The sequence below is a fragment of the Aphis gossypii genome, chromosome 2 (genome assembly GCF_020184175.1).
Source record: "Aphis gossypii isolate Hap1 chromosome 2, ASM2018417v2, whole genome shotgun sequence".
NCBI lineage: Eukaryota > Metazoa > Arthropoda > Insecta > Hemiptera > Aphididae > Aphis > Aphis gossypii.
Window position 1 is genome coordinate 73588929 of NC_065531.1, and position 18163 is coordinate 73607091.

At 28.2% G+C, this 18163-nt stretch overlaps 2 protein-coding genes across 7 annotated transcripts in view; one reads left to right on the forward strand and one right to left on the reverse strand.

Annotated features, from left to right (window-relative positions):
• The window catches only part of LOC114121055 (uncharacterized), a 31439-nt gene extending 15576 nt beyond the window's left edge, over window positions 1-15863 (reverse strand). For 2 of the 5 annotated variants that reach the window (XM_027983204.2, XM_027983202.2), the window contains exons 1-2: window positions 1369-1860; window positions 984-1241 (exon numbers count right to left, since the gene is read on the reverse strand). In XM_027983204.2, the coding sequence (XP_027839005.2) occupies window positions 984-1198 (215 nt within the window). In that variant the 5' untranslated portion in view covers window positions 1199-1241; window positions 1369-1860. Of the gene's footprint in view, window positions 1-983; window positions 1242-1368; window positions 1861-5436; window positions 5554-5737; window positions 5761-14780 lie in introns of those variants that run through there. The other 3 variants (XM_027983203.2, XM_050202219.1, XM_050202218.1) reach the window with 3 other exon arrangements.
• The window catches only part of LOC114121056 (COP9 signalosome complex subunit 7b-like), a 38306-nt gene continuing 26345 nt past the window's right edge, over window positions 6203-18163 (forward strand). Inside the window, exons 1-2 of one of the 2 annotated variants that reach the window (XM_050202234.1) lie at window positions 6203-6421; window positions 6490-6955. The gene's annotated coding sequence lies outside the window, so the exon portion shown is untranslated. The remainder of the gene's footprint in view (window positions 6422-6489; window positions 6956-18163) is intronic. The other variant, XM_050202232.1, reaches the window with a different exon arrangement.

Below are 18163 nucleotides of genomic sequence, written 5' to 3' on the forward strand. Positions count from 1 at the left end.
TTTCAGGGGGCGTGAAAATTTTAAAAAAATACACGAAAAATGAAATAATATGATAAAAAACTTAATTGAAGTTATATTCATATTGATCCAATAGCAAACATTAAAGTAAGTTATGACGTATATATTATAAATCCATATATTAATATATATTTACAAATAAATATTATTCATATATCTATTTTGTAGTAGTGATAGTAGTGAGGGGGTAGGGGGGCGTGAACTCATACAATAGTTTGAAAGGGGGCGTAAAGCTCAAAAGGTTGAGAACCCATGTTCTAAATAATATACTGTATCAGAATACAAAATAAAAATGTACACTGTCATTATAATTAAAATTCTTAATTATAAATCTTAAAAATTTTAGTGTTTTCTGAAATTATAAATATTTTACGTTAAATGAATCATCCCATACACAAATAATAAAAGTAACCTTTTTTTGTGTGGGTTTAGTAATTTTTCATTGCATATAATATAATAATTGATATTTTAAACATTTACATGTTTCTTAAAAACAGGTCCCAATTATCAATAATGACTATACCTAAATTGTCATGTATGGATATTAAGATTACCCTGTACATTGTACAAAGATTGTATTTTAAATTTCTTTAATCATAAAAGATCGATAACATACTTAGCATTTTTTATCAATCATTATTACCATTATCATTAAATAAAAATTAAAGATACTTTGTAAGTAATTATTAAAAGACCTGTAGTAACTAGCTAGGTATACAGATAAAATATTAAAAATGATATAAGTATACAACTGTAAAATATAATAGATAAATTATAATTGCTATTTAATAGATAACTATAGCAATACCTAGCTATATGTTTACTTAATAAAATTAAGTTTAATAATTGTTGTTCATCGCAAAATATCAAGATGAAACTCAAATCACAGGAAAAAATATATATAAGTATCATAAAAACTATAGGTAAGTAACAGGTAATAGGTACTTAACACTACAGGCACTTACTCTTCAGTGACCGGATCAAAATAGTTATAAAAGTCAACTTCTACGTATTTTTCACGAATAACACTATCTGGTGGTAATTCTGATGATGATTCCCTCAGATCTCTGAAAAATTCGTCGGGTGATTTTACAACTGCTTGAGGGAATAAGTCAATCAATTGAGTTAGATTGAAATCTTCCCATGGACTGCCACTGCCTCGCTCTCTCACCGTGAACATGGTAAAAAGATATTACCAAATTTGATGATAGCACTTCTTTCAACTGAAAACGAGCAAAACGAAATCGCATGAGTCGTCGTAACACAAGAACAACAATAAGAATAGCAGTAAAAACAATAACAACATGTACACAATTACAAATATGTTTGCATTAGCATAGCTTCGTTTACCTTTAAGATTTAGTCTGGTATTGCTCATATTACGGTTTGACGCATGTCCGACACAACGGACGATTCACATATTTAAGGGTGCATCCTACGCGATGGGGTCACACACGCGACAGCGAGTCGAGAAAGAGGAGACTAAGCGGACGAGACGGCAATCATCAGCGTAGGCTACAGCTGAAACGTGCGAGTCTTCGACGACAACAACGGCGATCAGGGATCCACGGTCCACGAAGTGGTTCGAAAATGCCGAGGTAACGGGTGCACGCGTCTACCGGCGGAACGCTCATAAAATACAACAGTCAACAATGCGACGAAATAATAATAATATCTATTACTATTATTATTATTGTTATTATTATTATGGCAGCAGCGGCGGCGCAGGGGCGTACAATGGTGGACGAATGTTAACCGAAAACCGACAACAGACACAGCGACAAGCCGACAACAGTGTGTTTCTGCGCCAGTGTCGACTGACGGCAAACGCGAACGGCGCCGAATCTGTTTTTTTTTTTTTGGTTAGGGGGGCGGTCGCGAGTACCGCGTGGAGGTAAAACGAGCGCGCTCGCTAGCCGAGTGTTAACCGTTATCAGACCACGGGAGGATGCCGCGCGTACGTTGGAGGAAGTGGCGACGCAGGACAAGAAACACGGTTCGATTTATCAGTCATCGTGCCGGCGTCAGGAATCCACAGTACCGCCAATATTATCGAGAAGCCGAGGGAACATTATTTTATCATTACTACCTATACTACCTATTATTTGGTTTCAATTACCGATTGTATTTAAGTTATTTTATTACTTATTAGTTATTAATTATTAATTACTGAAAAACGAATGTCTGCCCGTAGGGCTATTATTTTTTCTCCCATTTTTCAACTGCTCAATACAATCTAGCAATGTTAAACCGTGAAAGATTGTTTATTTCACTGTGAGTGTCAAACGTGTTTCTATGGAAAAAAAATCACTATAAAAATATCGGGGATTGAAAACCTAAAAATGTAACCTAACCTGTTCAATTTAAAACATTGTTTTTCTAATTTTAGGGCAGAAGCAGCCGCTCCTAGTATACTTATAACAAGCTGCCCCTGGTAACATTTATTAAACATTATTTTCTCATTGACAGTAGGTAATAGGAGTATAAAATACATAAAAATTGTTATTTTTCAATGTCCAAACTTAAAACTTGTTGTAAATACAATAAATTATACATTATTTAACTTAAAATCCAGCAAAAACTTTTATTATTTTAATCATCAACAGTGACACAATATCAATAATTAATAATTATTTAATACTATCCATGACACTAAATTTAAATTTTATTTTATACAAATCAATTAAAATATAATTTATATACTACACTATCCAAATCATAGAAACAACTATAAGATAAAAACAAAATTTGTATACTTTACTATTATATCATATTTTATTAGATATAAGTTCTAATTTTCTAATTCAACATTTAAATATAAATTTTATTAGGATTGGAATAAATTGTATAGAAAACACATTATATAGATATAATATGAGGCGCATAGAACCACAACAGCTTAACCCACAAAAGTGCTTTTATACAATACGGGCAATTAAAGATTTGACTATCTTTCAAAATTTTTTTTTCTTATAAAATCCACTTATAGAAATATAATAAACTCACTGTATAATATATAAATCCTTGTCTTTAAAACCATCTATAAAGCGTTAACCCACTTAACATTGGTTAAGTTTTAATGTGGGTTAGGTCACTCAATATTTTGAAAAACATTTATTATATGCAATGTCAAGTGGGTTAGGCAGGCTCATTGAAAATGTGTCACTCACTTTAATCTGATTCTTTTAATAAATATTAACTTGATTGTACTGGTTTCAATTTGTAGTATACAATTAAACTATTATTAATAATTGAGATATGTTTTTATGATTATAATATTTTTATCATATGATAAAATGAGTGTTCTGAACTTAGTGCAAAAAAAAATACATTTTTAATAATTTCATCATAACAATATTACACATGCCACATTTGAATTTATTTCTATACTCATTTTCATAAATCTGTTTCTTTTTAACAAACATAAATATTATTAAAAGAAAATTATGAGACTTTATTCTTCATCAAACTACTAAAATCAACAAGAAAACTCTATAAAAAAATAAACTCTTAGTAAGTTATCTATTTACAATATTTTGTTAAGAAAAGCAACTCAGATCTTTCAGATTAATAATAATTATTGATATTACATTATTAGTCTTCTTTGCTTAATAATTAAATAAAAATCAATTAAAAATAAAAACAAACTAATAACACTGGGTGAAAAACATAAATAATATATTATATGATTATATTATTTATCCATGATTAATTATTCATTAAAAATTTGTCAATGCCACAATGCCATGTATAATTAATTTTATTATTAAATAACTTTAATTAGGTAATGTCAATCATTTTTACATATTTTAAACTAACTTTAACTATTAACTATATGCACAAACCAACAAAACATAAACTAAACTTTCCCAACACAGACAATAGAAATACTATTCCAAATAAAAGTATAAAATAACAAAAAAATAAAAATGTCAATAAAAATAGAACAGTTTTTAGGTACCTATTTATTTTATAATTTTAAATTCAACTGAAAAAAATATAATTTTAATTATAATTAATGATTATTGTTTATCTAAATTAATAGTTAAAACTTAGGCCTATTAAAATATAACAAAAAATGGCATTTTTATTTTTATTTTTCTCTTTACAGGCTACAACAAAGGTTCCTAAATTGTAATATGTGATGACAGATGAGTGACTTGATGATAGTAATACAAATAGCCAGATGGCTAGGTAGTTACTAGTTAGTATACTGATCTATAAGAATAATATTATTGTTATTTGTAAACTGTGGCTACAATTCTATCATATGATAATACAGAAAATAAAGTTGTTTTTATATTTATTAATTTTTGTGGCAGATCTAATTATTATTGTATACTTTTTGAAAACTATTTTACTTATTGATTTCATCACAAAACAAAAAATGCAATTAGTATTTAAGCCATAAGCCTATAATAGTGTAATTAATTATTAACATAAATCACTTGGAATTATTAGTTATGGTAATTTTATAATATTTTGGATACATTTTAATCAGATACTTAAATAAATTACTTACTGATGTAATTTATAACTGCTTTATCACTATGATATAAATGTATGTAACTGATCCGTAATAAATATAAGTGATATGCAAAATAGTATAATAAAATATTCAATGTTATATAGGCGCTTTTATATCGTCGGTAAAAGTATTGTAGTTAACTGATTAATACGTTTAAGTTGTTTTTCAAACGCTCGTATTCAATATTCCTGAGTTCCGATACCTAATTAAATTTACTGAATGATACATAAATGACGAGTTAGTAATCTGAAAATCGTTACAAATTTACAATATACATAATTTATACTCAATAATAAAATTGATAAAATATCTTTTTACGAATTTTCGAACTTTTTGAGCATGCATAAAAATTGCTATCAATATTCATAGAAAAAAACTAATTGATTTAAAAAAATATTAAAGCATTCAATGCAAATATCAAACCAGTGATTTAATAAAAATATATTCTACTGGGAATTTATTTGAAGTTTTAATTTTTATAATCAATAGTATACAACAATTTTAAAACATATACTAAACATCGAAAATCGTGTTTTGCGCATGGGTAGAACACCGAAAATCGTAAACTTAACGTGGCTATAACTTAATAATTAATGACTTCCAAAAAAAACTTTTTGCACCATCATTTTTATAGCGTTAAAATACATAAGTTTCCAAAAAAAAAAAAAATAAAATTTCGAGGGGGTGCTAAACTAGATTTGTTTCCAATCCAGAAACAACCAAATATGATATTAAAATAAATATAAAGGTACGTTATTCCAGCAGCGTCCAAACACAGCACTAGTCCCGACTTGACTAGTGGTACGTCCGGTCGCGCTACGGAAAAACGATAACATATAAAATATGTATCTATACAGTAATAAAATATAACAATGCATCTGTAAACGTACCTTAAGACAATAACGAATCATCTCTTTACCAGGAGCGGTGAACTGGGGTTATCATTGTATATTTATTTTCGTTATAAGTTATGACTGCTTATGAGTGTATGACTTATTAAGAGACACGTATGCCGCGATTCATATTTACCTATGTTTTATTTTATTTATTGAAATCGTTATTAATATTCGTAGTAGTTATTGACGTTGCTAACTCGTTATCATTGTTAATCTTTAATTTACGAGTATAGTTTATTTATTATTTTTGGTGCGATATTTCTAAATACAAGTATCATTAATATTCTAATTATACCTGACTATTTTTATTTTCAAACTCTTCTCCCCGGCTTAAACTATAACCAATGTTTCGCCACTGGCAGGTAGCTAGGTGATTTATTCCACAATACATATCTCATCAGTATTATGACGAATACGTTTCTGAGTTTTTATATATATATAATAAAATATTAAATGGTGAAATTGTGGGGCATGAAGACTGCCTGTACCACAGACTAATTATTATTCTATACTATTATTGTTCTACATAGAAATCTGTGCGCCGCACCAAACTAAGTATCAGAATGACAAATTCTACAATGTTGAATATATATTGCAAATAGAATGTATCTACACTGTAACGAATTGTAAGTTCCGAGAGAAAAAACCAAAGATGTTATAAACGAGCTGCGATGGTCCTGCATTCTACATTTAATGGATTCCCAAAACACAATACGACTGTCAACGCGAGAATGGAAATATGGAATGCATTTTAAACAATATTACGGTCTACGAGCTATATCCGGTCGCACGGTTCATGCTATAAGTGCTGCTATCGAATACGACTACGGATAGAACATCCGAATAATGTACATCATATAAAATATAAAGAACAGTTTAAATAGGTATTTTAGTGTTGTTTTTTTTTTTGTTTTATTATTATTGTTCTGAGAGTTAAAGCAGACAGCGAGCCATTATGGATACGCGTTATATTTATACGGTTGGTTTTTGTAAATATAATAATAACAAATGCACAATTCAATTTTTAATATTATAATTATTTTAAAGTATATCTACGGCTAGAACACCATTGAAGGTGAACCACTGGCTTTTGCATAAATGACCGTTAGAATGCGGGACCATCGCAACTCATTAAATATGTTATTTTGCCAACTTGCAACACGGTTACCTACAGGCCACAACAATGAATAACAAGCGAACATTACGAACTACACGTCACAGACCAGCAATTTCACCATCAGGGTTTTGTCATAAGAATATTAAAAACCAGTATGTTCGGTTAGATTAGATACCAAAGTTTAATTATAATTTTGATTTAAAATATCATGTATTATATACCTATCTTCGAAAAACCTACATTATTGTCGTGCGCTTAACAATAACGGAGTAAATTAAATTAAGTAAATCGGTAACTATATTGTATGAATACATCAACACTCATCAGCTCAACAATCAAAAGTATACCTTGTGGAATTAGATGTCCAAGAACATCGAATTACAAACGACTAAAAAGGTAGGCAAGACAGAATAGTTGCATGATTATTACCTATACATTTATTAAAATATAGCATAAAGTTGTACTTTTCAGAACGTTGAATTATTATATAACTATAAATGTAGATATTTTATAAGACTTGGACAAGTACGAGCCGTATTATATGGTGAATGGAGAAAATTATCATTATTCATTAGGTGTACCGATCATTAAAGAGACTTTCTCATGTAAAAACAATGCCGTGCCAGAGAACGTTTTTTTTCGCTAATAGTATGCATTTTTTGTCCATCGTAGTATTTATCGTACTGATGGATCTATTTATCGGATAAAACTTCTAAAAATCAACATAAATTGACATTATTTTTTTCTGTTCAATTTCTTTATATTGAATATTTAAAATTTCTGAATTTTTTAAATCTTAAAATAAAAAAAATCGATCTCATAATATGTCAATGTGTCATGCATACTAATCTAGAAAATAATTTTTTTTTTTTTTTGAGAAACCTTATCGGTAAAAATATCAGTAATTGTCGATGTATCGTATAATAGTCTTATACAAAAACCAAATTATAACTATCTGTATTATTTATATTGGCAGAACTGCAGTACTATTTAAATAATTGTACTTTTTAACAACTAACATCGTAACGTAATCATGCAAATTCTGTACCAACAGTATTCATACAAATTGTTAGCAATAATTTAGACTAAGAGTTAAACGCACTAAAAAACCATCAAAACCTCGACAAAATCCATAGTAAAATGCTCAATAAACCTGAAAAACGCGTTAAATCTTAATTTAATTCAAAATACTCCCAAAAAATAAAATAAAAAATACACTAAGTACTAAGTAGGTATTATACCTATTTAAGAATTTTAATTTTATAAAAATCATTCAAGTATCAAATTTAATATTTTTAAATAGGTAAATGTATTAAACTTAGTATAACGTACGTATAGGACGAGTAAAATACTTTTTTTTTAAATTAAATAAAAATAATTCATAAAATGTATGTAAAAAAAGGTCACTGTAAATTGTGTCCTATTTCAAATTGTTTATGTAAATTGCGGCCTGAGTATATTTTTGTATATTCATACATAAATTACTTCTAAGTTCTAAGGCTTATCTATTTGAATTGTTAAGTTTCTGTAGATTTATTATTGGTTCCGAAATTTGTAAATGGTTGTGATCTTTAAAACTATCTATACAAATATTATTATCATTAAATTTCAGAAGACATACGTTTTAACTGTGCAACACACGACATTGATCAATATTAATACTTATCTTTAAATTATTGTACAGCCGACCGGAAATCAGAATATCCCAGGCCGAAATTTACGTACATTTAAATATACCTGGGACGCAATTTACATAGTATATGGTTATAACCTTTTTTGTGGGACGCAAATTACTGACTCCTAATACATTGGTGTTTTATTCAGATATTGAGATAATGAATAAGCTATATAACTGTAACAATAGGTGATTATTAAAATAGATAGTAGATACCTATTAAAAATATCACAATATATGAATTAGATACCAATGTATTCAATTTTAAATCTTATTTTGCAAGTACTAACATTTTTTGAAATTTTTGATTGTTTGGGTCATGTTTTTATATTTGTTTTTTGATAACTATAAAAGTTTTATTTTTTTTATATACTATTTATAAATTTTTATTTAATTTTCTAATATATATTTTAAGCGTCCTATACAAACAAAAGAATAAAAGTTAATAATACCTACATTTATTTTAAAATATTTAAATTTTATACTTGGAAGATTTTTATTTATACATTTTTTTTAAAAAAAAAACAAAAATTCTTAGTGTATTGTATACAATTTGAAATCGGTTTACCTAATTAGTAATAATAATTTTCTCCATTCAACATAAAACAAACCTCGAACATTTTGAAAATTATTTTATGATTAGTTAATATTTCAAGTATTTATATTTAATAATTTTTAAGTTGAAGAGGACATTATACCTGCACGCGTTGTCCCGTTTTTCAGACGTAAAACATAAAATTTGCAATTAATATTTTCTTAGGCTTTTATTAATATTCTAATTTTTAAGTGAGTTATAGTTATGTAAAATAGTAAAACTTTAAAAAAAACTCGCAACACAAAAATTAAAGTACAAATAAAACTATGAGATTCCCTAGGCCAAGGGTCTTCAACCTTTTTTTGCAGCGGGCCACGTATTATTTTTCAAAAATCTTACGGGCCGCATTCATAGTAGAAACATGTATTTTACACAAAAATTCAGTTTAATAATTACAATTTTTATGATAACATTTTAAATTACAAGTTATTATTATATTTTAAACTATATTATGCTTAATCTACAAACGATTACGAACTAACAGGCAACAGCCAACATTTATATCTAGGTAGGTAACCAATTTTATCGAAATAAAGTTGGAAAAAATAAAAGAAATAAAGGGGGTTGAAGACCCCTGTCTTAGGCAATACTTTTAAGTTTGAAAATAGATAAATTAACTCTAATATTAAAAAAGCTAATAAAATAAAACCGAGTCCGCTGAACGCAAATTTGTTGTTTTACGTTCGTATTTTTCGTAAGACGGAAACAACACGTGTGAGTAGTATAGTATAATATCTTCTTAAACAAAAAACAAAAGTAAGTTTTGTCAAAATTTGGTATTGTGCAAAAGACTATATTTTTAAAAATGCCTTTATAACCCCACTGAAATAAGTTGTGAGGGAGGTCCAGGATTAACTACCAATACTACTATTCAATGCAAAAAGGTTAATAACTATTGTATTACTTCTCTTCTTATCAATATTAAATTATTTTTTATAAATATAATTATTAATAGATAGACAAAAAAATCTATAAATCCATATTAATATTAAATTCGTCATTACATAGTTGGTTTTTTCAATTACACTTTGTATATATTATTATATGATGAAGTTATTATAGCTTTGTAGTTGTTTAGATATAGTGCTGCTCAATGCTAATGGATATTATAAATTAGTTAAATAATAATACTTGGAAAATACATTTAATTTGTTTGAATTTTAAATAATACAATGCATTTTTTAATTAAATTTTTCTTAAGCCAATGTTGACATGTATGTAGTAATAAATTAGATGAATGTAATAAAATAGGTACATATTTTAATAACAGCAATTAAAATTTTGTATAATAAATTTAAGGGATTAATGAGTACTTATTTCTAACTAATTTTGTAATACAAAATGTAGTTATCATAAAGTTATACATATCAACATGAACAATTCTTACAATAATAATTATTATAATTTGATCAATTTTTGTTGTATTGTTGCACAAGGCCGTAGCCAGAAAAATATTTATTTATTTATTTTTTTTTTTTTTGGGGGGGGGGGGTCTGAACCCTAAAACCCTCCCCCTGGCTACGACCTTGTTGTTACATGACACAACTTGGATCATATACTTATGTCATATATTATTTATTTAAATACTAACTTAATGTTCCTAATTTTTACACATTACAGATTTAACAAATATAATAAATAAAAAATAATTTTAAAATTTATTTAATTTTTTCTTCATTATGTAAATATATGACATCATGTTCAGTTACCAACCTGGTTACATTAAATTTTGTTACATAAATTACTTATAATAAATTATACCTAATTGATTTACTAAATATTACTATTTAGATAACAAAAATTAAAATATACAAATCAATACAGGTATATTAATGATGGCCTATCAACAATTGCAAAAATAATAAATTAAAATGTGATATAATAGAAATAAAATATGATTTATTGAATAAATACTCCTCCCATTAATGTAGAAACTATGACAGTAGTCAGTATAACAATTTTGTTAATTAAAAATTGGTGATATGTGATATAGTAGTATTTATTATAATTTAATGTATAGATATTGTTACTATTTATTAAGTCAGTCACAACATCATCATCTTGTTAACCTTAACTAAATTTAATAGGTATAGGAGTGCGTGTTCAGTTAACATTAGGTACCTACGCATGATTTTTTATATATATATATAATATATTATTAAATACGTGCAATTTAAAACTTTGTTTGATTTAAGTACCTATCTATTTAACTATCTATTAATTAAAAATATAATCTTTGATAAAAAAAATATTGAATATGAATGACATTAGAAACTTTTACTGTCATATAATTAAATATTAATTGTCCTATTATATTACATAAAAAATTGGCTCGATGAAAAACTTATAGATTAATAGCTTAATTTTTAATTTTGTGTGGTTGGAAGTTAAAAAAGAGTATAGAAGACAGAAGCAATCATTTAAGGAAAAAAGTGTGTTGTGTAGAGATTCCAACTTGTTTATATTTTTCTATAATAATTTACTGTTCATCACAAAAAAATGTTGATGTTATAATTCATTAAAATAAAATTATCACCACTATAGGTACCACAAAGATCAATATAATTATACTAATGATCAATACCTAGACAATATATCCATAAACTAGTTCATATTTTAATGATCATTAACCTTAGATTTATTATACAAAATTTGAATTTCTGCTATTTAATGTACCTATTTTATTACATTCATCTAGTTTATTACTACATTTAAGTCAACATTAGCTTAAGAAAAATTTAAGGATTAAAAGTATTCACGAGATTCTACGCACATGGTCTTTTTGAATGTGTATTGAAACATATCAATTAAAACTCGATAAATTGAAATAATCATTAATTTATTACTCTTAAATAAATAAAAATTGTCAAATGCTTTTATTGATATTTAATATAAACAAATTAAACTTTCAGTCTTTTATAATGATCTTTGAACCTTTCTATAGTACAGACATCAAATTGTATTCAATTAGGAGTTGTATCTAATTTTAGTTAATCACCTATTTAGAAGTTGGATTAGATTAATATTTCATATTTTTGAAGCAATGAACAAAATTCTAAAAGCCCGGTCTTTTAGACCATGATGCGTGTACTCTAGGGTTAATAATGTCTATTTTTAATATCTACTGACAATTAACAAATTGTCATTAACACTTTGTCAACATATTTTAAATCTTGGCCCCATATAACTATTTGGTAACTTATTACTTAATTAGTATAGGTAATTCGTTTTATAGTCTAATCAGGTATCCCATCAACCATTTAGATGATGAATTGAAAATTATAGTTTATCTGTTATTGTGAATGTCTGCAATTGGTGAATGTCGTCTACATACACTTAAATCTAATAAATTGAAAAATTAAAATAATATAAACACTAACATTAGGATTTTTGTCTATGTTGATTGTTGACAAATACTACACAATTATCAAACAATATTATGTTATAGTATATTTATATTATTATTATTTAAATTATGATTATTTTACTGTACAAAAAATTATTAATTTTTTAAAAAATGAGGAAAATTATTTTAATTGTTACGACATGATAAACTGTCATGACATTATGTAGTTATGTACTGCATAAAATGCTAAAATGTCTACAGCTCTACTTTTTTATGGTGCACTTTGTTTTATAATTCCATCAATTATACCCTTACCCATAGGCGTGCACTACCCGAAAATTTTTTTAAGATTTTAACAGACTTTTTGTATGCTATTTCATTGAAATACATCGAAGATATTATAAAAGATTTACACAATTATAAAATACTGAAATGCTAAAATTGTGTTTAAATAAGTGCAAATAACAAAGGTCTTTTATACCAAATAAAAAGATTTGAGTTCATTTTTGGCATGTTTATGATGCATACAATACTAAATCTTATTTTAAAAATTAGTTCAGTACTTCAATCATCACCAAAACAAAATCTTTTGTTAGCAATTGATAATGTACGGTCTTTAACATTAAATCTTAAAAATATGAGAAATGAAAATAAAGAATTTGGAAATATTTTTTATTAAGCAGTTGCTTGATGTAAAAAAACATGAAATAATTGTTCTAGATGTTATTCACAGAAAAGTATCAACTCAAATCAATAAACAATCAAAATCTCAATTTGTTTTGAAAATAAATTGGATGAAATGAAGATATCTGTTTATTATGAACTACTTAATGATTTATTGTCGGCAATGGATTCAAGATTCAATCAAGAAACTTTAAGCTTAATTGAAGCTATTGCTAGTCTGATATGTATATGGAAATAAAACCTGAAATGATTGATGTTTTAGCTAAATTTTTAAATACTTGGTACTGATCTAAAAACTGAAATAAACCTTTTAAAACATTTGCTTAAATCTGATGAACTTGATGGTATCTCACCTGAATCTATTTATTTGTGGCTTGATTGGCTGAAAACTTACAATAGTAGATCTACATACAGTTATTTTTATAAAACCTTGCAATTATTTACCATTATTCCAGTTACAAGGTATACATGTGAAAGAGATTTTTCAAAAATGACTATTGTAAAAACTAAACTTAGAAGTACAAACAGTAAAAAACAGGAACACTTAGATTCTTCACTTTTACTATTTACTGAACAAGAGTTTTTTAGTGGTTTTAAAATGGATTCTGTCATCGTTGAATTTAATACATCAAAAAATAGATTAATGATCCTTTAAAATATATACTTATGAATTATAATTAATAAATACATTATATCATACAAATACGAGTACAAATATGACTTGTGCTTGCTCTATTTTTTTTTATAATAATTATATTATGCTCTGTCTCTGTGTGTATAAATGTAACTTAATAAATTTTTCTAGAGCACATCCTGAATTTTAAGTTTGTGCACGCCTATACCATTACCCACAAAGTGATGAATTTGATGCAGAAGCTTCTCTTAAGGAAACATCTTATGCTGCATAGGTACTAGACAGTATATGATAAATGATAATGTATTATAATTGTGATACTTCTGTTATTCCTAAACCAAATTAAAATATAATATCGACATTACCAATATTCACCAAAATCGTTATATAAATGTCAACATTCACCAATGACTTTGGTATACGACGACATTAACCGATGACTATCAGCATTCACCAATTGCATACATTGACATTAGTATATCCATTATTCAAATTCCATGTACTTGCATAACAATTTTAAATTTAATATTTCAAATAGATTTTTATGTACATTTAGTCTTCACTTTGACCGTTTAAATGTAAGTGATATACTGCCATGTGTTACTGTTTTGAAATTGTATTCTGTCATTTAAATTTAGAAAAAGTAATAATTTAATATCTTAATTCCTAACCAACAAGACAGGCAGAAAACTATTGAAAACGAATAATTCAAAAGTGAACCTAACAAAATGGATATGCAAATAGTTGTCAGTATATAATGTCTTAATGATTACTATCATTAGTCCTCTGTATCTATAACATATTCAACTTCTTTTACTTTGATGCATATTATTACCTCGGCAAAAATTTAATCATTATTCAATGTAACTAAAGCGCAGTAGGTATATTAATATTATTTAAAGGTTAGTCTTCCCTACAATATCTGGATGCAGAATTTAGCGCTAACTACCGAACAGTTCGGAGACGTGATTAGATAATAGATAGGTAGGATTAAATCTATACATCACTGATAAGTATATATGTATATTGTATACATAATTATAATTATAATATTTTATAGTAGCAACCAGCAGCTGTAAATATGATAGATAGTATATATTTATTTGTAACACGATCACGCGGACATACGGTAGTAATATTGATAAGATCATAATCAAGTTTAACACGATAGCAAAATACAAGAGACATTTTTTAACATTTTTTGGTTGTTATTGTTTTTATTTAAAGCGCATCCAAAACCAAAACTTATAAAAAAGTACTTAAGTAATATTAAAATATTATAGTTACCAAATGTTTGAATAAATGACGGCAGTACGGTAGGCTTTATGCCATGTGGTTTTACGTAATACCGCTCTTCCACGATTCAATGAGGCGTCCGATTGGTTGAATTACTGTAACCGGTGTAGTTGTAGCAGTAAACACCAAACTTAAGAGGATATTATAACGTGGAAATAAAAATTATAACAGAAAAAAGAAAAAAGAAAATACGAGTAGGTGAACAAAAACGGGAAAAAGTGGAATTATTGACAAATTAAGATAAGAAACAATGGGCATTAAGAACAATAAATTAATAGAGATGGAGATTAATCGGACAGCTGGTGATCGCAGACGGATGACGATTGACAGTAGTTGCTTATGCCACGAAGATCAATGACAATCGATAGTTTGAATGAGTAGATTAATGTTCGAACTTTTCACTCGTTTCGCAACACCTGTTGTACCGATTAGCAGACACTACTGAAGAAAATGATAACGAACGACAGAGATAGGTTAGGTTACACTAGACAAGAATTTAGCAACGCAAAATGGTTCGGTTTAAATTAGTTCGATAATGAAACGTCGCGTCGTGTCGACCTTACCTTACGCAAGTGTAGTGTACGGAAGCACGTAAATGCGCGGGACTCGCTTGTAGACAAGAATTTAGTAACACAAAAATTGTTCGGTTTAAATTAGTTCGATAATGAAACGTCGCGTCGGGTCGACCTTACCTTGCGCAAGTGCGTGGACTTGCCCGTACAGAAGAATTTAGACAACGCAAAACGGTTCGGTTTAAGTTAGGCAGTTCAATTATGTAGTGTCACACCGGGTCGACCTAGACTTAGATAGTAGTGATCGAAGGGCGCGGACCAAAGTACACACGCGAACACGAAAAACGTTTCCCGTAACAAATATTTTAAGTCGATTGTAAATCGCTAGCTTTATCGGAGCGGAAAAATTAAAAAACTACTGTTTATGTTATTAAACCGATGTAAGAACGCGGCGGCAAACGAGTAACAGGTGAGAAAACTGTTGCTGACTTAAACTCGCGTGGAACGATGCGGCAGAACGATAAAACAGAAAGTGGCTGAAGAGTGACGTCTTACCTGGACAACGGCTTGCACGAGACAAATTCATCGACCACCGTACTGCCGCGCCGTAGAGACGCGCCCGGACGGACGAACGCACGAACACGCACGTGCGCGGTATAGTTTACGGAACCGGTGTAGTGGAGGGAGGAAGGTTACAGGCTGTACACCGGGTCGGTGTCGAAAAAAAAAACGTATAATCGTTACGTCATAATCCGGCACCAAAGGCTTCGTCCGGATCTCGAATACATATTATTGATTTTTAGTTTACGATAATTTATCTAAATCTAAAAACATCGTGTCGTGCTATACTAACAAACTCTGTAGTCATATATGTGTGCGTTATAAATTGTACGATATATTTTCTACCGCACCGTCCACACCGTAGTCGGGCCAGCGGAGATAAAATGGCCGACCCGGCGCGGCGCTGCGGCGACGCATGCCTACCTTTGGCGCTACCTGCTAGTTGTAGCTATTGGATCCGAAAAAATCGTGTGTTATGAACCTGTAGCCTGTAGGTATAATATTTATACCTAACGATTTTATTCGAAATACATACATCGTGTGTGGAACCGACGCACTGTGTCCTAATGTTTCGTTTTTTTTGCTCCAAGAGATAAGCTCGACCAATTTAAAAAAAAAAAATTAATAGTAATTTAGTTATAATATCTAATAAGAGTTTATTAGGCCCGTTTCACATGGACCGCGTATCATACGCGACGTATCGTTCGCGCGCGTTTTTAGTTTACATTGATTAAATTCATACGCGCCATTTCGAGGGTCGTGCGTTTTGCTCGCCGATATGGCGCGTATTTACTTTTAATAAGAAATATCTATTGGTTGCTACAAGTAATATTAAAAAATAAAGAATCGAAACAGAAAACTTTTGTTTCTATAGATACAATAATTAATAAGTATATAAAATAGCCAACCACTATAAATATACAATACTTTTAAAGTGTCATATTAATTATTAAATGATTCAATATCGTCTATCCTTATTGATAAATGATAACTCTAAAATAATTTCCACGGACAATAATACATTATTCTACATTTTTAATTCAAATCTATTTTTTTTTAAACTACGACAAATTAAATCAATGGTATTTTTAATAGTCCATATTTATAGCAACACAATATGAAATATTATTACATCATAGTGTTATTTATTTTATCATCTAGTCTATAATTTAGCACTCTGTTCACTACATAATGTAAATTATTTTATATAAATGTGCGCATAAGAAAATATCTGTATTATTAAAAAACAACCCTCTATGTAGTGTATTGTGGCCTAACACGTTTTCGGATTTCTCCGAATATTCCATACATGCCAAATAACAATAACAATTTCCGGATAGAGACAAAGATATAGTGAACCTTTTTTTACGATCTCCGTCATGATGTACTCTCCCCTTCAGACCAAGCCAAGCAATTTCATTATGTACGTCATGCAGCGTTGCCATAACACGTCATAGCCACACCCTTCTTGGCTTCGTTATTTTTTCGATTTTATTCGCATTCGCGAAGGGTTTCAAAATGTTACTATAGTTACCTCAGATCGATCCAGTGGCGGATTCATGGTCCACCTCAATAATAATAATAATAATATATCGGTAGACGGCGTTTATATCTTACTATGTAGGTACTATTAATATATAGTTTTATATACAGATCATACTATTATATATATTTAATAGGCGCAGTAATATGAATATTGAATAATATGCTTAATATTATAATATATGATTCAAATTATCATTATTTATTATTTAACTGATTTATCTATGAACTATTATAAATAGTATATAAGTACGTATAAGTTAAAACTATGAGCATAAACGGTAAAAAAAAGGTTTAAAAGAAAATAATGTAGCGGAAAAGAGAACAACAATTTCGAAAAAATTTAATTATTGAAAAAGTTGTGTTTATTAAATTAATATAATATATTTTAATATATTTGCGTCCAGTTCATTATTGCATTCGCAGCAACACTTGAACGATTTTTAAAAAACCAGTGGTGAAAAGACTATATTATAATAAAAAAATATCATAATATCACGGACTATTATTACTATCCGGGCAGGAGCGTATTTAGAAATATTTTATAGTGGGAGGGGGCACAAACAAAAAATTCAAATTACTCTAACCTTACTCCAGTATTTAAAGAACTTAAGAAGTTAATGTTTTCAGTAACAATAAAATTAAAAAAGTATAAAATAGGTGAATGGGTGGAAATACGGATCCATTGTTTCCTGTAAATACGCCTCTGTATATGAATATAATATAAGGTGTAACAAGATAATTGACAAACTTCCATTA